The sequence below is a fragment of the Microtus oregoni genome, unplaced genomic scaffold, assembly GCF_018167655.1.
Source record: "Microtus oregoni isolate MIOR12 unplaced genomic scaffold, Mior012 000114F_ref0000099, whole genome shotgun sequence".
Lineage (NCBI taxonomy): Eukaryota > Metazoa > Chordata > Mammalia > Rodentia > Cricetidae > Microtus > Microtus oregoni.
The window spans coordinates 1,718,743-1,745,166 of NW_024544743.1; the positions used below are offsets into that span (position 1 = coordinate 1,718,743).

The 26,424-nt window shown below is 41.3% G+C and overlaps 1 protein-coding gene across 3 annotated transcripts in view; it reads right to left on the reverse strand.

Annotated features, from left to right (window-relative positions):
- The window catches only part of LOC121443905 (cytosolic carboxypeptidase 1), a 129,144-nt gene that overhangs the window by 47,912 nt on the left and 54,808 nt on the right, over positions 1-26,424 (reverse strand). For all 3 annotated transcript variants that reach the window (XM_041645660.1, XM_041645661.1, XM_041645662.1), the window contains 8 exons: positions 25,169-25,377; positions 23,659-23,836; positions 15,935-16,032; positions 12,472-12,588; positions 8,673-9,319; positions 5,067-5,150; positions 3,413-3,499; positions 3,183-3,331 (listed from right to left, as the gene is read on the reverse strand). In XM_041645660.1, coding sequence (XP_041501594.1) covers positions 3,183-3,331; positions 3,413-3,499; positions 5,067-5,150; positions 8,673-9,319; positions 12,472-12,588; positions 15,935-16,032; positions 23,659-23,836; positions 25,169-25,377 — 1,569 coding nt within the window. The remainder of the gene's footprint in view (positions 1-3,182; positions 3,332-3,412; positions 3,500-5,066; positions 5,151-8,672; positions 9,320-12,471; positions 12,589-15,934; positions 16,033-23,658; positions 23,837-25,168; positions 25,378-26,424) is intronic.

Genomic DNA, 26,424 nt, shown 5'->3' on the forward strand with positions numbered 1-26,424 from the left:
CAAGACCATGTAAAGAAAAATCTAAATTATCCTATAATTAATTAAAATTTTCTGGCACCTGATAAAATCGCAATACTTATAACAGATGTCCATGAGTGGTAGTGGTATACACCTTTCTTTTATCCCACCACTTGAGATGGGCACAGGACGATCAGGTGTTCAAGGTCATTTAACATGATGAGGTCAAGACTAGTTAGGACTATGTTGAGACTCAAAAAAAAATAAATAAATAAGTAAACTATTCAGAGAAACAAAGATCTTTAATTTTTTTGAAAATGGTAAAATGTTAAACTATCATACTACAATCAATATTCTCCAAACAAATGCTAGTGTGTAGCTGAGGCCCAAGCTTATGAGAAATAATGTTTTTAACTCAAAGGAGACATATAAAACAAATCAAATGCCAGAATAATTTTTAAAAACCTGATAAACTATGGCCAATAATGTGTGATAATAAAAGTTTGGATAATTATTTCAAAGGAATATTTGAGGGCCAGAGAAAATGTCAGCAATGTAATTTTTAATTAAAATATAGAGAATGAAACAGCATGGTTATGGCTTTATTTTTTTATTTATTTTTATTTTTTTAACTTTTTTTTATTGCTTTATTGCTTTATTTTTTTTTTTAATGAGGCACAATTATGTGTCAGAAATGTCAGCACTGTGGTAAAGGCTATAGAAAGCTGCGTCAAGGGGACTGTCTCCACACAGGGCAGCTGCGGTTTTATCTCCTTTTGAACACCATTGTGTGAGACCGGAATTGCGAAATACACGCAAGCACGTCCAGGGGGAAATACACGCAAGCACGTCCGGGGGAAATACACGCAAGCACGTCCAGGGGGAAATACACGCAAGCACGTCCAGGGGGAAATACACACAAGCACGTCCAGGGGGAAATACACGCAAGCACGTCCAGGGGGAAATACACGCAAGCACGTCCAGGGGGAAATACACACAAGCAAGTCCAGGGGGAAATACACACAAGCACGTCCAGGGAGAAATACACACAAGCACGTCCAGGGAGAAATACACACAAGCAAGTCCAGGGGGAAATACACGCAAGCACGTCCAGGGGGAAATACACACAAGCAAGTCCAGGGGGAAATACACACAAGCACGTCCAGGGGGAAATACACGCAAGCACGTCCAGGGGGAAATACACGCAAGCAAGTCCAGGGGGAAATACACACAAGCACGTCCAGGGGGAAATACACACAAGCACGTCCAGGGAGAAATGACTGTGCTATGCACTAGCATCACGGAGAACAAGAGTATGGAACAGACTACACAAGGATAGTCCCATCACCAGTCATGCAAACCAAGGACACTATGGATGTTTTCAACAAATATACACATTTACAAGATTGTTTGAAAATTAAATACGACTTCAAATCTCTTAAAAAGTATTCATAACCATGCCAGATATTAAAATATCTATTCATTCCAATATTTCATTAAATGACAAAGCTTTTATCTCATACAAGTGGGTCATTCTAGAATACATTATTTCCTACTTCCACACAGCAGCTGGCAGCAACCTCTTCAACTACCAAAAGCTTTAATTTTCAGAACTGTTTCTTTGAAGAACATCATCACCACAGGCTTTTTAACAACTTAGGGAAATGACTTGAAACACAGGACACCAGTGTCTCAGATCTCCTGTTTAAAGCTTTCCAATCTTCGTAACCAATTATTGAGACCACTATCATTTTGCAACAAATTTCTCCTCAATAAAAGGATGCTTTGTATGTTAGAGAGTATGCGTGTACTATATAAAAAATTTGCTAGATTTGATATTTGAAGTTTTGATTTTTAAATACAAATGTTGAGTTTATGTAATTAGCCTCCATAGATATAGTCCTTGATTACTGACCAGATGCTGAACAAATAACCCTTAAGTTTCGTATTTAAGGTTTCGAACACAGCAGCCTTAAATGACAAGCTATACTTCAGATTCCTATTCCAAAACACTAGAGTTTTATTTAAAAAGAAAAAAGAATATTATCCAGAGAGCAGCAGTAAGGAAGGCAATAAACACAACACTCCTTCTTCAGCACTGTCCATAAACTGTGCAGTAAGGACTCATTCTGCAAGGGATGAAACTGGCCAAGAACAGACACACATCTGTCCCATGGCAGGTACCCAGTGAACACAAGGGAAGTGAAGTGCGAGTTCTGTGTGGGCAGCTAAGCAGGATCTGGAGTTGCAGCTACGATTACAGAAAATGAAACTGGGGTTATCAGCACAGGCTGTGCAAACAGAAACAGCAACACAGGAACAGTGACCAGTGACCCCTGGGAAGAAATGGACCCACTAGTAAAAGCAGAGGCTACTGCAGCTCAGTCCCCACATAACAGAACACCAACAATTCTCATCCAGTAAGGAAATGATGCCAACAAGAGAGAACCGCAAAGCCCGGACGGTTTCACTAGAAAAGTCCATCATGCCTTGCAGAATTAGCACCAGTTCTACACAAGGACTTCCAGAAGATGGAAGACGTGCCATGTTGTACCAAGTCAGTATGACCATGATACCAAAAGTGGGTATGGTGGGGGCAGTTAGGGAGGGGGAAATACAGCTTCCTAAGCACAAATGTAAAAATATTTTTCTTTGCTTTGTTCCTCTCTTCTGGAGCTGAAAATAGAGTCCAGAGCTTTCTGGACTGAACCACCACTGAACTGCAGCTCGTCTAAAATGCACACGCCCTCCACACATCTTCTCCACATGTGCCGTATCAGGCAGGACTGAGATCACAGGTGCTCAGCACTGTGCCCAGCTTAAAATGGAAAAAAATTTTAACAAAACATTAGCAGTTCTATTATTTAATCTATAAATGAAAAAGGGCTAATTTAATACCCTAAAATAAAACCTATGCAGAATATTAACAGGCTACGTAAAGAAGAAACCCCTGACTTACTGCTGCTGCTGCTGCTGCTGCTGCCCAGGCAATATCTGAATTGTGTTCCATTTGGATGAGATCACCAACAGCTACTGCAGCCTAAAGGAATGTCTACAAGAAGGTAGCCCTTCTTACCAACCAACTAGACTTTAAGCTATTTCAAACTGTGCATGATGAACAGCTAAGGTTTGGAAATCAGAGACTGAATACAGCTAAGGCAATGCTTCCATGCTGATCTCTGGTCCTGCAGGTAACTGCCTCATAGGAAGAACAAGAGGCTCACCGTAATTAAACTGGCTGTTGGACTTCTCACAGTTGATGATGTTGAACCTGTATGCAACGGCAGGCCGCATCCCGCTGACTTCAAAGTAGAACCACTGGTGATAATGATTACTGTTTATATCCGAGTTCAGAATGAGGTCATACTCGTTTCTAAAACACAAGACAAAGACACCTGATGGCAAGTCTGGAGTGTCTGCGCACACACAAAATGGGAATGTTTAAACGGCTTACTTTCTAATTTGAATTACTTTGCGCAAATTCCCAGATTCAAATTTTGAGTTAAACTTCAAAATATCTCCTTCTTCTGGAGTGGCATAGCTAAATAAAAAATTTAAAATAAATATATTAAAATATATCACACTTAAACAGATAAGCAAAGACTATAGAAAACAAGAAAATTCTGATGTCCATTTATAGTCAAATTATAATCACAAGAGTCTTGTTACTACATTTATACCCATAATAAGGACTTTGCCTTGCTGAATAAATGTCTAAAATACTGATTATCACATAGGAAAAAAGAAACTTATTTTTAGAACCGCCTGGTAAGTAGCCATAATTTTAACAAACTATGCAGTGTTTGCTTTTCACTAACATGGACGGTTTAAGGGATTTACTATCATCTGGTTGAATACCTACTTGCTGGGCACTTCTGTTGTCTGCCTGCCTGACCCTCAGAGAATGAAAACTCCTGCTCTTCTGAAAATTCTATTCCAAAACAAGAACGAATAAACTCCAAGAATCTCGGTATTTTTGTGCATCGTCACATCTGTTAGGAACAAGCTGGACATGCCCATGCTTGGGGTTCTGAGGTTTGTTTTCCACATCTAACAGGGAAGCATGAACAATGAAACAGCTACATGTTTAATAGGGTGTTATTCTTTCCTTGGGTAAGAATATTTTAAAGTCAAGGATGGCGGCATATGCCTCCTAAACCAGGAAGACTATTTTAAGTTGAAGGTCAGCCTGGGCTACACAGTGAGTTCCACATCAGCCTAAACTACAGGGGGGAACTCTGCCATAAACAACGGCAAAGACTATTCTAGACTCAGGCACCACCTTTGACGGAGCTTTAACTCATAGGTCTACCTACCACCAACCATTCTTAAGTTTGTTTCCTCCAATCATGAAAGGTAAGATGTCGGATTTCCTCAGAGCAGCAAGGAAAGGAGAGACCCATAGAGTTCACTCGACTTCTTTGAGTAGCTGGGATTTCCATGTATTTACTGCAGTTAGGTCCTGACACATACATACTATCGGTGATAATTCAAAAATAGCAAATGGCCGGCCTGCCAAGCCATAAGGCCAGGACGGAAACTCCAGTGACTGGTCTAGTGCTATTGCAATAAAGGACAGCATTTCCCGTGAAAATCCCATTCTTTTAGGTGGAGGTAGTTTCATTTTTCCAAAACCATGTTCTCCTCCTCCCTTCCCCACTGCCCTCCCTTCTCACCTCCTCCTAGTTTTCCCAGGAGGTCTTTTCTGTTGAGGCCCTTGGTCTTGACTCATAATAAAGTGTCAGAATTTGCTCACTTCCCATGGGAAGCCTTACCCTTTCTGAGGAAAGGATGAGAAGGTGCAGGGGTGTGTGTGTGTGTGTGTGTGTGTGTGTGTGTGTGTGTGTACAAGGATAGCTATGTAAAATGAGAAAAGATTGTATTAAAAAATTCTTAATAAAAAAGAAAAAATCCCATTAAATGACAAAAACCAAAAACATGGTATTAGCTTACCTTTAATTTTCACCTTAAAAAAAAAAGGGCTTGTCTTTCAACTTAAAGGAAAAATGAACAAGTTTTACCATGATCATCGGATAAAAACAGCAACAATAAGAGGGAGGATACGATAAAGGATAACGTGTCATAAGAACTTTAGGGCTCAGACTCACTTGGGGTTGTCCAGGTCATACACCACCCGGTCAATGATGTCACACTGGTGGATCAGCCTCTCAATGTCTTGGGCAATTTTTGTCCTGAAATCATAAAAGACAAACTTGACAAAATTTACAATTACAAGCCAAGGATACCAATGCACAACTTTCTCCAGAGTGAGTTTGGAGTGAAAGGGTATAAAATAAATAACTGTGTAAAATAAAAATAATCATTATTTTACTTGTATACAAAAAGCTAACACAAAAATAAAAAAATAAAAATCAGTACATATCAAAGCTTGATCTTTAAAAGCTAACCACATAAAATACAGCCACAGTCAAACCTTATAAAGACAGAGGGTGGGAGGGAGGCAAGCCTAGAGTATCTATTGGGCCTCTCTACACAGAAAACATATGGACTAACCGTTAGGCAAGTAATTCTGTGTGCATAACTGGAGGTAAGACAGAACCAGAGAGTTAAGACATCCTGCAAGATTTTGAAACACATGTATCTAGGAATTTAGCCCAAGAATCCAACCAGCAGAATGTTAGGGAATATTAGTTGAAGATGTGTTACATGTGTTTATGCTGTGGAACATTTGTTTAATGGTACAAAGATGTGTTGCATTCTTTTATGTTGCATTTGTTTAACTCTGTGAAGCTGTGTTACTTTGCCTGCCTAAAACACCTGATTGATCTAATAAAGAGCTGATTGGCCAATAGCTAGACAGGAGAGAGAAAAAGATGGGGCTGGTAGGCAGAGAGAATAAACAGGAAGAAATCTAGGGACAACAGTGAGGAGCGAGAAAAGGAGGTGTGGAGGATGCCAGGGGTCAGCCACTCAAGCATACAGTCAGTCACTGAGTAAGAAGGAAGAAAGATATATAAAATAGAGAAAGGTAAAAGGCCCAGAAGCAAAATGTAGTTAAAGAGAAACTGGAAAATTTAAGTTAGAAAAGCTGGCTAGAAACAAGCCAAGCTAAGGCCAGGCATTCATAAGTAAAAACAAGTCTCTGTGTATGTATTTGGGAGCTGGGTGGTAGACCCCCAAAGAGCCGTCTCCTCAGCCCATCCTAAGAGGTTATAGACCCTATCAGGTTGACAATATTTGCCATCACATCTAGTTTCAAAGATTCAATTACAGTTTTATTTCACAACCCAACTAGTTTACCAGAGAGCATCTGTATGGGATTGGAAGTGCCTGCTGGAGCCTGCAGGGTCAGCAATGGACACAGTTGAAGATAATGCTGCCCCTCTCTTAATCTATCAGTACAAACGGCTCAGCTGTATCTTGCCCAGATGAATGGCATCTGGAAGTCCAGCTTCCTACCCTCTGACCTCATACTATCTCTACCCCCTTTTCCACAATGTTCCCTGAGCCTGAGGAAGGGACTGGGAGGAGCAGTGGGAGAGGACAGTAAGGCTCATGGGAAGAAGGAAGCAGTCTACATGAGAACTCATAACTGTTCCATTGCCTGATAAAATGAAATGATAAATATGCCATATTTAATTTTACTGTTATTTTATCATTTACATTGAGTAAATATATATTTACTCAATATATATTTATTGAGTATAAATAAATTTATTGAGTGGTGTGGTGGCCTGCTTGTAATCCCAGTGGTCAGAAGGAGACACAGATCCTTAGAGCAAGCTGGCCTAGCTAGACTAGCTGTATTGGTAAACTTTCAACGAATAGGGCGGGAGAGCATCATGGAAGGTTCGCAGTGTCAGATGAATATGCATATACATTTGCATACATATATACATAAACAAATCTTATAACGGATTTTTTATTTTGCAATTGGGTCAGAGACTTTTCAACTGAATTTATTCTATACTTAATTTTTGTTTTTAAAAGATTAGGATCAATAATGCAAAGGTAAGAAAACAACAGAACTACAAATAACACTAAAATATTCCACAGGATAATTTTTTGAGCATGGGGTCTTGCTATGCTGCCCAGGTTAGCCTGGCTCAGCCTCCCAAGTGGCTGGGACCACACAGGTAAGCATTATTATGCCTAGCTTACTAAGTAAATTTAAAGGAATGGCTTGCTTCTTTCTTCTGAAAGTAACAAACCAATAAAGCTTCATTAATTTGACACCTTCCGTTTATAGTGTTACTAGATTCAGATAGGGAATCCATCACTTGCTTAGAGCAGGCTGAAAAAGACAAGGCAACTGGTATGAGCTTAGGTCAGCATCCTCAATGCATTTCAGGAACAAGCATTTCTGAAAGCTTTCTAAACAGCTGCCCGCTAAACACATTTGGTATTTCTGACTTGAATGTAAAACTTCAAAGCCATAAGACTACCGAGCTATAAGGGCCAGCGAACATCTCCTATAAAGAAAGGAGAGTGTGTATTATAGGCTGGAAAGCCATGGGATTTCTGTCACAATCCTCCAGTTCCGTCACTGGAGGGGTGGTCCCAAGGCTATCAAGTGAAGCATTAAGTGGTACCACATGCTACGGTAAAATGCACAGCTGGGGCTTAAAGACGCTTGTATTCCAGGATGTTCAGAGACAACAGCAAGGCCTCCTTTTCAGGACATACTACACTTCTAACAATGGTATATCAAAAACTGACCAGAAGTCATCTTTTAAAAATCACCAGAAACAGCAGAGACACTAAAAAGATTTATAAAGGGTTTTTGCATGCCGAGTATGTACTGGCTGCGAGCAACAATTTCTATATGTATTTTTGGCACATGAAATATCACCTCACTTAGTGCCTTTGTGAATAATGAATTCTCGTTCTTTATTTCCAGCTAAACTTCCAAATAAAAGAATGGATCCTTATTGCTTCATTTACAGCATATTTTAAAAGCATATCTAAACAAAGTATGAATAAAAAAATTACTAAATGTTGCTAAGATAGTATTTATTCAAACATCATTAAATAATCCTTCATACTTTTAGGTGCAATCTAAACCAAGTTTCTACATTATAACAGGTACTTATTATTCTTTCATTCAAATAAGTAATATGCTGACAAAATAAAGTAAGTTTATAAAATTACATTAATTATCATTGTATCCTCTGCACTTGCTGAGAATTGGCAAAGGAAGGAGTAGGCCCCTTGTCTCAGACTCAAGCGCCCTCAGAGATCCCTTGTCTTGGAGCAGATTGATACCCTGACCCTGTGACAAGAAAAAAGGGGACTAGCAAATAACTCAAGGGTAGTAAGAACTGCACCCTTGAGAACAGCTGTAGGGAAAACACTTGCAGTAGGTCACTACTATCTACCCCAGACTACAGAATGCCTGAGGTCACTAGAAGGAGGACACTACCTGGGACTCTAAATTGGTCCTACAGCTCACTGTTTCAGCAAAGCCTCTCTGGCCATTTCTGATGGATGTTCTAAGTGCCTGATTTGATGTTATCTATCTGCTACCTGCTATATGTTCTTTTTCTTGCTATACACCCAATGAACTTAGTACTTCAAAATCCAAAGTATAGCAATCATAGCTGGTTCTCCAGACACAACTATCAACAGGGGAAATTTCAAAGCAACACAAAGCATCCCAACCAACGTACCTTTAACTTGCAGCAATCTTTTTCCTAGAGACCCCAGATAGAATTTGAGTATGCCTTAGGAGGAGGAAGAGATCTGCAGCTCACCTTTGTACACCATAAGGCCTTTCTAAAATGGGCTCTTTGAATGGAGGTGGAATGTGACCGAAATAGTCAGGATAAGCCACCTCTGAGTACTCTGGAACAGACTTCGTGCTTTTCACGATCTCAATGTAGAGGTCTGGGTCATGAAGCGTTGGTCCATCAGGGACTTCCACAGAGGAGGCCTGCTCGACTGACGAGCTGGACTCGCTATCTTCATCATCTTCAGTATCAACTCCAGTACAACAAAGCTTCCCAAGCTGGACCGTCCGCCCTTCAAAAAGAGTACTTCCGCATGTAGCCACCTGTGGACATGCTTTCGTGCACGAGAGGACCGTGAGAGGGAGACCACAGTCCTTCCTCGTGCCTACTTGTGAAGGACTGTTCTGCAAGGTGATCCGGTCCAAGGCCTTCACAATGTCACTGCTGAAGCTGTGAGCTGAGGAAGCAGTTCTATTCTGACCACCACTGCCCTTGCCATCTTCCTTGGCTTCCTCGCCCTTGGGAGACATCTTCTCCTTCAGTACAGCTCCTTTCTTTACACTACCTGAGTTTCCAGACGCTTCCTCTCCAGCCGTGGGAACAACAATAGGGCCTCGGACTTTCCCCTCAAATACAAGAGGTTTGGGTTCTTTAGAGATTAATTCATAGTCCTGTTTAAGAAAAAATAAGTTTAACCTGTTATCTGTCAGTATGCTAATACAAGTAAGAGCATATTTGTTTCACATACTACTTCAGAAACCTTTTTCTCATCTCCACGAACTCCAGGCATGTATATGGTGCACATATACATACATGCAGGCAAAACACTCACACACATGGAAGGAAGGAAGGGACGGAGGGAGAGAGAGAGGGAGGGAGGGAGGGAGGGAGGGAGGGAGGACGGAAGGAATGAAGGGTTAAATGAATAAACAAACAGAGGCTGGGAGACCACAAAACAATAGAATGCCTGCTTAGTGGGCATAAGAACCTAAGTTCAATTCTCTCCTGCCCTGCAAAAAGTAGCTTCCGAATGCCACCTACAAATGACATTCATTTTACTTCCACCCAGCAACTGAATAACCAGGCTTTACAAATTGGAACAAGGTGCATGTTGGTCAGGTGCAGACACATCTAGCTGTCACAGACTTCAATGGTTAATACTGAAAGCAACTAATTTCACATATACTTAATATAATATGATATACCAGGAATTGACTCAATGATGGCTGAATAAAATTCTTTCAAACACTATTAATAGAACCAATAAACTTTTCTAATCCTCAATATTTTTTCTTACTATTCATACATATATTTCAAACTCTGAAATTTAAAGGGAGAAAGACAACCAAATGCCAGAACAACTAACTCCTTTGGCAATAAATTCAGCTATGTAAATAAAAACAAAGTGCTATTTCCCTAACATATAGGACTAAATTAATTAACAACCTATAACTTAATGGCAAAATACACAACACACTAATAAATTTGCATTGCCTTATTTACTTGAAATAACAATTCAAGTGCTCTGACTCTAGACACATGTATCTTTACTTGCTACATTAACTGTCTTTGCTATCCTTACTCAGACCCAAAATAGAACCCCTGTGAAAGGGCCTCTCAACCCCCAAAAAGAAGTTGCACCCCACAGGCTGAGAACTACTGATCTAAATCCTAACCCTGACACCAATTATAAAATTACTATACCATACTCCCACACCAAAGCAGTAATTTGTATAGCATTATATATTCCTATGTGCATATAATTATAGGAAAATAGGTGAAATCATCATATGCTAATCAATTCCTACTCAAAACAACTATAACACTACTTGTCTACCTTGATTTACAAAGTATTTATCTTCAAACGGTTCAAGTGAAACCAAACACAGAAAAAGAGTAACTCAACAGTTGTTCTAGGTTAAATGAAAGAAAAACTTACCCACTCCACACTCTGCCCCCAAATACCTCTTCCCCCACTGCTTCCCACTTGACCTCCCTGGCCCACCCCCACTATTTTCTCCCTGACCCCTGACCTCCTTCCACTATTCTCAGCTTCAAAGTTCCAATGGACTTCAAACCTACAGGAAGAGCAGAGAAAGAGGAAGCAGGAGGTCATCTTTTTCACTGTACTCCAAGGTCCTAAGTTTACTCCCAAAGACAAATGAAAAGCTGGTAAATAGTTCTCATTTATGTCTCATAAACTCACTGCAATCTTTTTCTTTAATCTACTGTGATTAAGGATATGGGATTTGGAGAACAACAACATTTATAGCAAAAGTTACTCAAGGCTTAGCGGCTAGCTAGCCCAAACACATACTTTCTGGCCTGGAGCTCATTGTGTAAAGCTGGCCTCTGAACTCATGAGATCCACCTGGCTCTGTTTTCCTGGTGCTGAATTAAAGATGCTACCATGCCCTGCCAAACTCACACTCTAACATCAGATTTCAGAGCCCAGCACAGTCACTACAGAGAGAATAGACCAAATTTCCGGGGAGAAAATGGGATCTCGGGGGGGGGGGGGGTGGGATGGGGGTAAGGGGAGATGGGGAGAGAAAAGGTAGAAGGGAAGGAGGGGGGACCTGGGAAACAGGAGAATTGGGATAAAGGAAAGGTGGATAGGGGAGCACGGAACCACAATTCTTAGTTAAGGGAGCCACTTTAGGGTGGGCAAGAGACTTGACCCTAGAGGGGCTCCCTAGTGCCCAAGATGAGGTTCCCAGTTAGTTCCTTGGGCAGCTGAGGATTGGGAACCTGAAATGACCCTATCCTAGAGCAATACTGACGAATATCTTGCATATCATCTTAGAATCTTCATCTGGTGATGGATAGAAATAGAGACAGAGACCCACACAGGAGCACTGGACTGAGCTCCCAAGGTCCCAAGGAGGAGCAGAAGGAGGGAGAACATGAGCAAAGAATTCGGGACCACGAGGCGTGCATCCACCCACTGAGACAGTGGAGCTGATCTACGGGGAGCTCACCAAGGCCAGCTGGACTGTGACCGAAAAAGCATGGGATAAAACCGGACTCTCTGAACATGGCGAACAATGAGGGCTGATGAGACACCAAGGACAATGGCAGGGGGTTTTGATCCTACTTAATGTGCTGGCTTTGTGGGAGCCTAGCCAGTTTGAATGTTCACCTTCCTAGATATGGACGGAGGGGGGAGGACCTAGGACTTACCACAGGGCAGGGAACCCGGACTGCTCTGTGGACTGGAGAGGGAGGGGGAGAGGAGTGGGGGGAGGGGGAGAAGGGTGGGAGGAGGGGGAGAAGGGTGGGAGGAGGGGGAGAAGGGTGGGAGGAGGGGGAGAAGGGTGGGAGGAGGGGAAGGGAAATGGGAGGCTGGGAGGAGGTGGAAACTTGTTTTTTGTTTATGTTTTTTTTTCTTCTTTTCGCAATAAAAAAAAAAAAACTACACTACAGTCACCCTGGCTGGTTGTACAACCCAAGCTGAATAACTCTATCTCAGTAAATGAGAATGAGGAACGCTAACACTGACGACCCAGATTTCAGGGCTGTGGTTGCCCTCTCCCTGTCCTGACCGCTGCCATGTTACACAGTAGGTACCCAGGGAAAGGCAGAGCTGCAGAACTCCTCAGCACTGCTGAAATGGGCAGAACTAACAAGGAAGGCTACAGCGTGATTTTACAATGCAATTTCAAGGACAGAAGAACTAAAGTGAGTATAAAATGTAAAGACTAGCCCAACGCTCTTCCTTCTTACAGGTCATTAACGCAGCCCAAAATGTCACTATCACGACCCAGTGTCATCCAGGAAAGGAAGATGAGTGTGGCTTTTCAGAAATGGTCTGTATTTATACCTGGAAATCATCAACGAGCTCAGGAAAGAGGTGCTCATACATCTTCAGTTCTTCTACTGTGCGTCCTGGTACTTGCTGGGGCTTTAACTTGTTAATATCTGTTTCAATATCATCATTCTGAAATAATAAAACATGTTATTAGTATAAAAACACAAAAATGTTAGAGAATATATTTTATATTTAAAGTGTCCCAAGATAATATTATTATTTATGATTAGTAAATAATCACTAATAAAATTTATATTCAATTTAATGGCAAATCGGTTCTTTTAATTAGTTATAGATTATCACTGCTGCTGATTTTGTTGTTTGGCCATGATTAATCTTAATGCAGCAGACAGTTTTCAGGCTCATCAAGACAAAAGTAAAATAAAAATAAAGATCACGTTTGTTCTCCTTAATGTCCCTATTATTTGTCTGTGAAGTAAAACTCAAGAAAATTAAATTGAAAACCTTTATACATAACAAAAATGGTGACAACCAAAGTAGCTAGCATCAGCTGGCAGGAACTACACTATCCTCTAAGTCCCTCTGCGCACCCCATGAAATAGGCTCATTTCATCTCCACCATCTGACTGAGGATGGGAGTGGAGCACCAAATGATAAGGAGCAGGCAATCAGACAGCCTGGCATGAAGAATTAGTTCCGGAGGTTCCGAAGTTTACATTCTAGCCAGTGTGACTCTTGAGTAGAGAAAGACCAGCACACACTCTCATACTCCACACTCGGCAGACCCTCTGCACACCCCACTGTCACCATGCACACTGCTTCCTGCAGGCCAGGAAATAAAGAAGTGGTGCGAGTGGCCAACATCCAACTCTAGGAAAAGAAGAGAGTACTTCAGGTGTGTCCTCAGACAGACGGGTGTGCTTCATGACAGGAGGGCAAGCGCCAGCTCACCTAGCACACCCTCAGTGCCCTCAAAGAGTCTTAACAACTGACCGCACACAAACTCATAACTTCCACATATGGGTAAGGAGACATAGAAAAACCAGTTACTAATTTTCAAGTGGGGCTCATTTTTAATTTCCTCTTTATCATACTGTCACAATAAACTACTTAATTTCAATCCTAAAGCAAATTTATTTCACTATATTTAAATCCTTCCTATATAGTACCTAACTATATATGAACATTAATGAGTCATCTTAAGGAAAAATATATGATATTTCCCAACATTCTATATTTGGGAATTCACTTTTATTTACATAATCAATAAATAAGATTTTGTAATTACTATTGATAACAAATTGGTTTTGCCAGATGGTAGTGGCACATACCTTTAATCCCAGTACTAGGGAGGCAGAAGCAAGTGGCTCTCTGAGTTTCAGGCCAGCCTGGTCTACACAGTGAGTTCCAGAACAGCCAGGACTACACAGAGGTATACGGCTTACTGTTAGAAATGGCTACTTTAGCCTCAGGAAGGGAGCCTGCAGTTGAGTTGTTTAGAACCTAAAGAGAGCCTAGACTAAAATCTCTGCAGAAAAAAAAAAAAGCCTCATGCTAGTGAGGGCAATGCAGTCTGGAAGCCAACCACCAACCACAACAGAGCAGCCCCAGCTCTCTGCAGCACAGCCTTTCTCTAAGACACCGTGCACTGAGGATGCCCAAGTGTAACAGCCAACACAAGTCAGAGGCAGAGAGCAGTGCAGGCAAGAGAGGCTCATGCAGTTACAGCTCGCAATCTCAGCCAATGCACCATGGGCATGCAGAAGACATTTCAGTAGAGCACACAGCAGGCGGATCTCCACCACACTGCCTGGCCCTGTGCATACACAGCCACTGGTGCCTTGTCTACACTGCTGGGAGGGTTTGATGGTCACAGTGCATAAAGAGCTTGGACTGGCACATGGTTAAGTGCTCAATAAGTACTATTTTTTCTCATAACTATCACTGTTTTGTTAAGGCAAAGTAGACAGTATAACTGCAGACAGCAATAACTGTCACTGGTAAGTCAGAGTAAAATGGATGCCAACAACGGTTTTTCAAAAATACCAATGTCAAGAACAAAGAAATCGGTGGAAATGTTTCAGATGAATGAATGAACCAAGCGGGAGCCAATGAAATGCAGTATCTGAGGATAGATCCTGCAGCAGAGAGGGTTAAACAGCTCACAAGGGCATTACAGGAGCGAATGATCAACTGGACACAGACGGCAAGTTGGTAGAATGCTAACAGCTGAGCTGCAGTTATGGTGGCTGGCGAAGGACCAAAGGAGCTGCCATATCTAGCCCATGCTCAGATACCTACTTTTTAACATGTGCACTCATGCACACAGTTTCCAGCAGCTGAATCAGTCACTGTTCCAATTCTCCTCACTAATCTTTATACTCTTAATCATCACAGGTATTGTTAATCACAAGTGTGAAATGTGAAGAATAAACTATACCAGACACTTTGCGATGTTCAGTACTAAAGTCTTCACAGCTGGGAACCTACCAATTCCATTTCTCATGTCAGGTCGAAATACCCGGTTACCCCAGATTTGTGTCTTAACATCAAAGTCTGACCTATTTTTCTTTGTGATCACACTGGTGGTGATAAAATTGGTTCTATATTATTAATAAGATACAGCTTCCAGTATTCTATACTCTGAAAGATGAAATATATAGTGTATCCCAATTTTAAGGTAGTATTTCAAGATTTCAAGTATTAAAAGTGTTAAGTCATGTATATGAATGTTTTTCATGTGTGCCTGGTGCTTGCAGAGGCCATAAGCAGTGTCAAGTCCCATGGAGCTGGAGTTACTAATGTTTATGAACTGCCAAGTGGATACTGGGCATCGAATCTGGTTCTCTGCAAAAGCTGCCAGTGCTCTTAACTGCTCAGCCAACATCTCTCCAACCCCAATTGTCCAATATTTAAAAGACAAAACAAAAAAAAAACAGAACCAGACAAAAGTTCTGAGAAGGCAGTAAACAGGCTAAGCCACTGACAATCAAAGGGATGACTTTTGTAAAGATGCTGCAATGGCCCTTTTGCAGCAAATAAAGCAGAGACATGTCTCTGAGCTGCCAGACATGGCACAGCTCCGAGAGCGCAGACTCTTCAGCTGCACAGCTCGGGGAGCACAACATTAGCTTTATAGTCCCTCAGTTCAGCACTCTCCTCCTAAGAATCCTGATGTCAACACTAAGCACCTCCACTCAAGACTACACTCCCAGTGTCTTTACAACCCCAAAAGATTGCTGACAGAAGAAAAAGCCTTCTGGAATAAACCACCATAGCATTATCAGGCTGCTTTCCTCAGAGCCCTTAAGTTCCCCAAACTAAGTAGAAAGCTTAAAAACTTTTCCTCAGGAACAATGAACATTACATTAGGGCTGTTTTCAGACCAATAGATTCAGCTACAAGAAAAAGACATGGATAAAACATTTTATCTGTAAACCTATGCACCAGAAAATCTGTTTGAAAGATGATATACACAATTTATAAAGTTTACTAATGACAAGAATGAACCAACCTTAAAACTTTGATCTAGGTCATCTTCATTTTCGACTTCATTTTCAGCTTCTAAATCAGCATCATCATTGTCATCACTTTCATCTACTACGTCATCCACTGTGGTAAGAAACACACTGCAAGTCAGTCAGAGGCCAGGATGTACAAGGCAGATGTGCACAGCGCACACAGAATTCCAATCACCAAGAAACAGCAAGGTGATTTCTTTTTATAATTGAATTATTATGTTCATCTACTCAACACAAACTTCTTTTTTGTTCTTTGACAATTACTATATTTGGTTTTTTGTTGTTGATGTTTCCTTTTTAGATGCCTTACTAAAAACATCCATAAAGATAGCTCAGCCCTACAAACCTGAGAAAGTATGTGGAAAGTATGTGTTTCCGAGCCCTAAAAGTTGGAAACACTACAAGTTAAACGTTTCACTGCTAATGTTCTCAGTTACAAATGCCCTATGTTGCAGCAGCCCAGATGAAGCACTATGATAAACCTGAATGACTCACTTATTTCCATGACCATGTGTTACAAACTAGGAATTTTTTAAAGATATAATTCCTACCCTAAAGGAGGAATACCATGGGAAAACCAGGCAGACAGTAAGTGGCTGCAAACCTCACAGAACTAAGAGATGACCACTGACCATTTCACAGGGCAGCACCTAAAGGATACCTAGGGGCAAGGTCTTATAAGAGGAAGTAAGAAAGTGAGATGACAGGCAATCATGAAAATAAATATGACTGGCATGTAGAGTGTGCTTGGTAAATGTAAGTAACAATGAGATGGGATGAAGATTACATGTCAGCTCAGGCAGTGAGACTTGAACCTACAGAATGCAGATGGGATTTCCAGGAAAAGAATGGCTTCATACAACTTGCATTTTCTGGCTTGAGAGGAGAACATGAGTGAAGCAAGGCCAATCACGATGGACAGGTGAGTGTCTAGGCCAATGCAAGACTAGGCAATGAAAGAAAAGGCTTCAAGAAACACTCAGGGAGTTCCATGAAAAGGGCATGGAGTGTAGCTGCGGGAGACAGTAGAAAAGCATCAGGCTGCTCACAGAGTAAGGGAAGTACTGAGAGCCACTTTCCTAAGCTCCCTGGCATCTGTACCCAGTGTGGCCTAGACAGAGATTACTGACTGCCCCCAGCAGTACCATCCTGCTTCGCCTAATGTTAGTAACAGAACCCTTGCATTTTAGCAGAGGAATTCCAGCCTTCACTCAATAGTGATATCAGCTCCTCAGGATAATTCCAGACCAGTGTAATGTGATGCAAATTGATAAACATACACTCTCCAAATAAGTCGTATTCTCTGGAAGAGAGGAGAAAGCCATCCTTTGTCGCGTACTTTCTTACAAGAAGCTACAAATGATCTCTGACGGCCTACTCCACTGTGATCTACTAGCCACAAACCACTCGCCAATTGAGCAAATGAGTGAAAGCCTTGCTCTCTGGCCTAGACCTGCTCAGCTAAGGTGTCCATCTCCATCTCCTACTCTGTGAAGTATGGGCACCGGTCTGGCATGGGACTCTTTAACAGCAGCTCAGTCTATCTTCACTAACACTGGTATCAAATGACTTAAATTTGGGGGATGCAGAGAGGTTTTATAAAAATAAAAACTAAAAAAGAAGGTAACACAGCACATGTAACAACGTGGATCTATTTACGCTGAGACCTAACAGCAGTCTGATGTGGGAGTGATTTCTTATTAATAAAGAAACTGCCTAGACCCATTTGATAGGCCAACCCTTAGGTAGGCAGGAAAACAGAACGGAATTCTGGGAGAAAGAAGCTGAATCAGGAGTCGCCATGGTTCTCCCACTCCAGACAGACGCAGGTTAAGATCTTTCCTGGTAAGCCAGCTCGTGGGCTACACAGATTAATAGAAATGGGTTAGATCAATATGTAAGAGCTAGCCAATAAGAAACTGAAACTAATGGGTCAGGCAGTGTTTAAAAGAATACAGTTTGTGTGTAATTATTTCGGGGCATAAGCTAGAGCTAGCCATGTGGGCGGCTGGGTGCCGGGGATGCAGCCCCGCTGCTCTTAATACAACAGCAGTCTCTCATGGATGCAGTGAAAAGAGCTGATATGCAGAAAAAGAACAGGAGCAAACACTCTTCAGGAAAATACGCACTAAATCAACAAAAGCCTATTGCGAAGAGGAAAAACACCACTTCAACAGTTCAGAGCTGGAGGAAAAAAAATGTCTTCAATTTGGGGCCAAATGTTCCAAGTATTTCCCTTTAGGTACATGCTCCAATGTGAAACCTCACACAGCTTCAGAGCATCTGAGGCTCTCTCATGGCGTTGCACTGGTAAGGACTAACTACACCTTCAGCATACAATCAAAACCAGTGGCTAGAAATCAAAACTGTCATCTGCTTTCTTGTCTATATTAACAACAGCAGTGCAGGGAACAATTTCTACATGTTTCTCTGATAGCTTAGTAAGGCAAATACAGGGCATCCCTGGGATGCCTCCACTAAGGGAATGAGCCAGCAGCTCCTAAAGGACTTAGAAACTATAAACATTGTGCCTATAAACATGGTCCTCTTCCCCTCTTGCGTTGTGTATTAGATCTACAGATATGGATATATTTGTGTATACAAATACATTGTTAGGTAGTACATTATATGCTGTGTGTACGCACACACAGGTTTGATTCTATATACATGAGATACAGACACGGGAAAACTACTATATTTTACTCATTTTTCTTGTGTACCTGGTGCTATTAAATTTTTTGTTTGTCATGGTTCCCTAGGTAACACTGTAACAATACCTACCACAATTCATACATCACACCCTCTCAATAGGTAGTCCTTTCTTTCTCTATCTTTCTCTACTGACTTAGCTAATGATTTGAGATACATCTTTTAATATTTCAGTACTATTTCTGAGGCATGGTATAGATAAAATTTAGTAATACTGTTCAAAATAACTGTCAATTTCCTTAATAAACTTTATCTGGAATCTATTCATGATATTTACTGAAACAACTGGCTCTCTTATTTTGACCTACTAATAATATATGTCACCCATTTTAATAATAGAGTGAACTTCGTTTCTTAAAAATAATCATAAATAAACACTGCCCAGTTCAAATTGCTTTATTTTAGAATTTTCACATTTGTTTTGATTAGCGAGATTTAGCTGTGGATTGTTTCTGGTAATCCTTACCAGGTTTTGCTTTCAGCATCATGCTAGCTTCTAAACTTTTCTTTTTTTTCTATGCTCTGGAAAATAAAGCATAGGAAAACCCCTTGAAAGTTGAGAGAACTAACCTATGACATCATCAACAGTTGATATCACCAAACAAACTTGACTACATACTCCATTTTAGACATTTTACTATTCCAGTCAGTTTTAGTCAATTATATGTCCCTAAAATACTAGTTCAATTATATATTCAAATGTATTCTTGAGAGTGTTCTCTCCAGCAGGATTCTGATTTACATACCCAGGGACTTAGGGGCACATTTACCCATCATCCACTGACTACTCACGGAGGGCAGGTTGAACTTGACTGGATGGAGCAGCACCTGTGTGTCCAGCACAGATACAACAGCATGGTTGTCCTGTCTTACATTCGCTTCCTCCTGGGTCTATACTCTGTGTAAACAGTGCTTCTGCACCTCTTTGGGGAAATGTACACATTTCCTAGTTTCCTTTCAAGCTGTCTAACCTACTGCTTTAATCTCCAGACAGTATCTGCCCTTTTACTCAATGTAAAGGTCCTGATCTTTTCATAAAATTTTGTTGTTGTTGTTATTGTTGTTTTTGACTTTTTATTTAAGATAGTGTCTCGTTATACAGGTCTCGTTGGCCCAGAAACCACTTTGTAGACCTGGCTGGCATCAAATGCAAAGATCTGCCTACCTACCCCTCCCAAGTGCTGGGATTCAAAGCCCCACACAGCAGCCTTTAATAGGGAGTATTTAACCTGTTTTAGATTTACTATCAAAAGGGACATGCTTGCTCATGTTTCACAGTCATATCTCTCAGTTTGTTATTCATCTCTGACACTCCCTTGCTTTTACATAGCAGTGGTGGGTTCATTCAAGAAAAACAAAGGCTCCCGAAGTTTTACCAAGAATGACACAGGGGCAGGCTCTAAAATGCCTGTGTGTTCCTTTGGACCAATGAGGTCAGCATAAACACCTCTGTTGAGGAGGTTACATATGAAAATGTACATTTCTGCAATTACAATTTTAGAAATGTAAGAATTGTTATTAGGACATCTATCAACATGAAATGGATTTGTTCATGTAGAAGCTCTGTTTATGGTAACGACATAACATTGTGAGCCTTGTACTAAAAGTGATTATTATGTCACGGTGACAAGGCAGCCGCTGTCAGGTGTTACAGAGTGGGCAGGTTGTAGCATTTAGTACAGCTGCTCTTCTGCAGGGTCCTCTGCATCCTCAACATCTAAACTCATCACTCGACTGGCTGCAGTATACTCTAGTAATCACGTCAGGAAGGGCTTAAGGTGCACAGCTCCATACCCACATATCTAAGAGCACACCACCTTCATGATGAAAGCTATAAAGGTTCAGAAACCTCAAATGAGAACTGATCCTTCAGATACATCTCCATAGATAGTACTTCACTACCTTTTGGTACTTACTAATCAAGAAAGCAAGTCCTGAGTCCAGCTCCAGCCACTCAACAAAGGTGTACCCTCATAACCACCCATGCAATTCAAAGGATGCTAAGGAGGAAAATAGGAGCTAAAACAGTGCTGCTGTGATACGGAGCTATTCCATTTTGTCCTGAGTTCCCATGCCCCTGGGATTTCCTGGGTGGCAGGAATGTCTTCTGTTCTAATGAGAGGACCCTTGGTAGAAAAGAACCCTAGGTAGCTTCAGGATGGAGGCTGGGAACGTCACACCTGTTTCTCAGCCTCTACGGAGGAAGGAGGACCTACAAACGAATTAGTCATCCACATCCAATGGTTTAATCGAGCATGCCTATTTCATGAGACCTCCATAAACTTTCTAAAGAACGTGGCTCCGGGAGCTCCTGGGCTGTGGACACAGAAGACACTAGGAGGAGGATGTGTCTGCAAGAGCATGGCTCCTCTGCTGCGCTTCCTGCTCATGTACCTGAGTTATGTCCTTTATAACAAATAATGTACAGAGTGTTCCTGACTGATGTGAGCTGTCCTAGCAGTTTACCAATACTGCCAGTGGTGTGGTAATGCCCTAACATCTTTACAGTCAGTCACTCCAAAACAGAGGAAGCCTGGACACGTAGCAGCAGTCTGAAGTGGAGAGTGTCTTGTGAGATGGAGCTCTAGTTCTGTGGTGTCCATACTAAGTCAAGTAGTATGCCATCTCAGCGTCCAGAGTATCAAATTTGTTGATTATTATAGACAAGAAACAGTCTAGACCTGTCCCAGAGGAGGTCACATTTTAGCTAGGGATGCTAAAAAAAAGTAATTCTGACACACTAGAAAGTAATGGAAAACAAAATGAGAACATCCTCCTTGGCCCAAGACTCTCCATCAGACTCTTCCCATCCCACTTTGAAGGCTTGTGAGTTAACAAATAAATGCATTTCTAGTTTAGTGATTCGTCACGTCTGAGACACACCGGAAAGGAGCCCACAGGAGGGTATCACCTTTCTCATGTTTTCCATGCCTGGTGAACTCACTACATTGCAGGTAAACTGCTGCTATCCCATAATCTGGACTCTGACTAAACATCAGGACATATTCTATTTCCTCCCTGTTGTTACTTTCTGCTGCATCATAGAAGAGTTTCCCAGCCTCCTAGCAGCGAGGACCACCATCTAACTCCTATCGCTCACACCTCCACAATCCTGTATTTAGACAGAGGAAAGATAGAGTCCAAAACTCTTTGATTGCCCCTCCAAATTAAATGATAGTGGCATTACTGGAGTCAGAGACGCCACGCGTCAGAGTGGGAGGACTGTGCTCATCCTGGGCCTGTCTCTACCACTGCAGCATAACTTTTATAAAGACTCCTCTGCCTGCCTTTCAGAATTGCTACAAATGTCCTCACTTTCAAAGTCTGTGGGAAATTTCAAAAGAACAGAAAGAAGAAATTAAAAAACTATTTCACTCAACTCTCTAGACTCAATCTTGTTGACTTTTAAACTTTGTGTGTTTTAAATTTTTATCAAACACACACACACACACGCATACACACACACATACACATACACACACACCTATAGAGGTCAGGGAGTAATTTGCCAGAGTCCACCAACTCCTTTTACCATGTGGGTCCTGAGGATTGAACTCAATTCACCAGGCTTGGCATAACATGCCCTTACCTATAAGCTAGCTCACCAGCCTAATTTTTGAAAGGTATTTTTCTAAATGAGGTATTTTGGTATTTTATATCAATTAAATCTCTGTTTAGATAATTAGATCTTATTATTGAATAATAATAAACCTTATAAAAATAACTTTTTCAAAGACATAGTAAGAAAAAATTCTATGAATATCCATGTAAGCATTGCAGCTGGGATGGGAAGGGAACCTGGCAGTAGGGAGCCAAGGAAGACCACAAAGTCACCTAAGTGTAGCAGCTTACAGCCCTGCTCCAGGGAAGAGTTTCTAACAGCTCCGCTCCACTAGGGGAAAGCTTCCCCAGCAAAAGGGTTGAAGGTTCTTTACAGCTGGGCTCCACTCTGGCAAAAACATCACACTGCACAACAAACCTCACTAAAGAGATTTATTGAGAAGGAGGAATCCAGCAGGGTGACTGCCTCGAGTGAGAAACAGCAGCAAACTGAACAAGGTACAGACCTTATTATATAGGGCTTCTGGGGCGGGGTGGATTTTTGTGGTATGATTCTGGGGCAAACTCAGGGATTGGTGGCATTTCCAACTCAGGGACTTCAGGAATTGGTGGGATTCTGCAACCTGACAAGGGGACAAGTTCAAGGTTTGATATTTCAAGTCCTGGTCCTGGGGTCAACTCAGGGTCAGAGTATTTTCCTTTGGCCTTGGGTCTAGTCAGAGGCAGGGCAGTTTTCCCCTTGGTCCTTTTTACCATGCAATTCTTTTTTTTTTTTTAACAGAGGAGAAAGGTTTATTTGGATTACATGAAATACCATCATCAAAGGAAGCTAAAGGAGGAACTCGACTACAAACCACCACCAGTAAAAACCACATTGGAGTTAAAATTCTCCCATATTACATACCTACAGTGTTACACTAAAAGTGAAAAACAGCCTCAAGTCATTTCACTTTTTGTTCAAGTAAGTTATTTGTTCAATTTTTGCTAATTGTGATAATTAGGTTTTTAGCTTATGGGAGTAGCAATCAGGCCAGCGATGTTACTCAGTGGGGCTGCCAGTAGCCTGATGTCATGGTTGATCCCTAGGGCCCGTGTGGGCAAAGAACCAGCTTCTGGACGCTGTCCTCTGACATTCACATGTTCACTTAGCACAAGCGTGAATGCAGGTGGCACACAACACACATGCTCATCATCACCCTCATCATCATCATAAGTTACACAGGTAATCCTAAACATAATGAAGGACCTAAGCATCTGAGTCACCATCTTACACTCTGAAAATTTACACTGATTTATTGACTGATTTCCTGTTTTCACAACTCTCTCTGACATACATGCAACACAGTACTTCTCTTAATAGACTACAAGTTCTTACTTGTAAAGAAGTGCAGATTCATCCTGCTCACATTCACACCCATGCAAGAGCCCACAGCAACCAAGGCCCTACCTTCAGGGGGTAAGCTGTAGAGCTGAGCCACAGGTCCAGTCACAGGGATGACCGGCAACTCGAAGTGGAAAGAGCTTTTAATGGTTGGTAGTGGCAAGCGGTTTTTGGGGAAACACTTCCTCATTATCAGACTAGAAGTGTTGACAAGAGGATCAAGGGTCCTGACGGCCAAGCATTCCTGTTCAAACAAGAATATGTGAGTTAGTGAACAGCTCAACACCACTATACTCAAAATGTAACACAATAATGATCTCCTAGCATAGACATCACACAAAGTAATACTGTAACACAATGTAGTTATAGAATGGCATTACTCTTCAGACATAGCTGTACTCTGGAGTCACGTGACTAACTCAGTAGGATATTTCCTTAAATGTTCACTAGGCAAAAATCAGTACTTATCTTTGGCAATGAAAGTCATCAAGTAGAGTCACTCAGATACTTGGCCTAGCATGAAAAGAATACAGAGGCACTGGGAACTGGTAAGAACTAAAGAATCGTGTGTACTGACTGCGCCTCTCAGAGCCGTAAGGCAGCAGTGGGAGCAGACCCCACTTCCACTGCTAGGAGCCTGGCTGGTTGGCCAATTGTCAAGTACAGGTGATCTGATACCATTGCCAGCGACAACTGGCCTTTCAGTGGTACTTTTGACATACTGCACAATCTTCAGCACATGACTGACTTAATTAAACAGTCAAATTAAGGTGCGAAAGTGTTAAAACCACCCAATTCATCAACAAACATCAAATAATTACTGTATGCATCCAGGTGATAAAAACAGGCATCTAGGATTGTTCTAGAAAAATGAAAACACTCAGAATAAACAAGCCAAGTGTTTAGAAACCTTAAGCACCATCATGCAGAAAGGTTGTTTATTGTGGGGAAAACCAAGAGAGTGCAACTTAAACAGATATCCTGTCATTTCAAAGGGCAGAATATGGCTGCCCTGCAACTGCCCTCCACCCTCTGATGGTGTCTCCTACAGGATCACTGGACTGCTCTCGGGGCTGTGTGCCCTCTACCCTCTGATGGCATCTCCTACAGGGTCACCGACGTGCTGTCAGGGCTGTGTGCAGCTAAGATGCTAGCAGGGCTGGCATGCTACTTGTAGCTCTCATCTCTCTCTGTACCCTATATTGAAAACTTGCCATGGTCAGGGCCCACGCTAACAGCAGAACTGCCCTGAAGCTAGAGCATCCTCCGATACCTTGTGAGAGTGCACAAAGCTAAGCCCATCTAGTCACCCCTGCAGCACAGCTCTATGGAGCTTTCCCACTGTGTGCACGGTTTATACAGCTGCGGTGTGAGACCCATGCTCTAGGCATGAGCTCTTGCCACGCTCTCTAATCATCTCTGAGGTCACATGTGAAAACCAGTTGGGATTATTGGTTTTACAAAATTTTAAAATATATGTACACTTTCCTGAATACTTACATAATAGTTCATTTTTCTAAGAGCCAAAACAATTATCATTAGTGCATAAGCAGAATTGAGAATAAAAGTGACTTACTTGTGAAGTGTTGTACAGAATTTTCATCCCATTTGCATCAATAAATGCTTTCCTTCCCAATTTGATGTTTGTGACACTTTTCAAGCTCTGTAAAATTCCCTTCCGAATAAGCATGTTTCTATGCCGGTTATCATGGCGGTGCCAATCTACATAAATTGTTAAAAGCACTTGAACATATCCTCTGTCTACGGCTCTCCTGGCATTTGTTTCTTTAACAAGAGAAAATTGGGAAAGGTTATTTTATATGACAGGAAAAAACTTTAAAATGAATCGAACAAAAAGTAAAATATCAGTATTGTGATAAATTCCTAGCCTTTGAAAAAGAACAACAACATATTTAAATTTTTTCTAACAAAATAATTACAGCAAGTTCCAGAAATCATTCCAATTTCTACACACATCCTTGCCTAATTATGTTATCACGGCCCACAGCTGAGCCTCCTTCCTCGCCAGGCTTGGGGGCACACCTGCAGAGCTCACGAGGCAAAGGCAAGATCACAAGTGTGAGACTGTCTCAAACAAAAAAGAAAACTGAAAAATGAGTGCATTTACTAAGACAAGGTCTATAATTTTTTTAAATGTTATACTGATTTTAAAACTCCATATATTTTGAAACTTATATGGGCCTTTTTCATAAGACAAAAGCATAACGCTTTTATTCACTGGCTGAGCGTGACTGTGCTTAAAGCAACTGCCACTCTTGCTTATTTTTACTACAGACTCTGTGTTCCAGTTAAACTAACCCTACTGGATTATAGCTCATTGCTTAGAAAATTTATCTTCCCAGTGAAATTAGCTGTTCTAGATATTTCACAATTGTATAGATATCCACTTCTTAAAACACAAAAATTAAAATACAACTTGTTTTATATAAGAGGTAATAGTGTGTGATTAGAAAATAGTTCTTTCTAGGTACTAAAATCTTAACATAAAAAAACTAAGTTTTCTGAAGTAAGTCAATCTTAATGGACTACAACTGTAAGAAACCCTAAATTTGAACTGACCTTCTTACACGTAAGATTACTACCCAGAAGAACACACCTACTAAAGCAGCAGCCATGGAACACCTCCACGGCACCACACAGCGCTACCAGAGCTACTGTGGTAGGCCTATGAGAACTGCAGGAGCAGAGGAGTGGAGCCGACCCACCTAGGGCTGCTGAGTTACAAACTCTAATCTCTTCTTAACCTCAGATTTACCCACTAAGCAGCCTTGGCTTATGTTATGGACCCCAAGATGCTGCTGCCTTTAACTG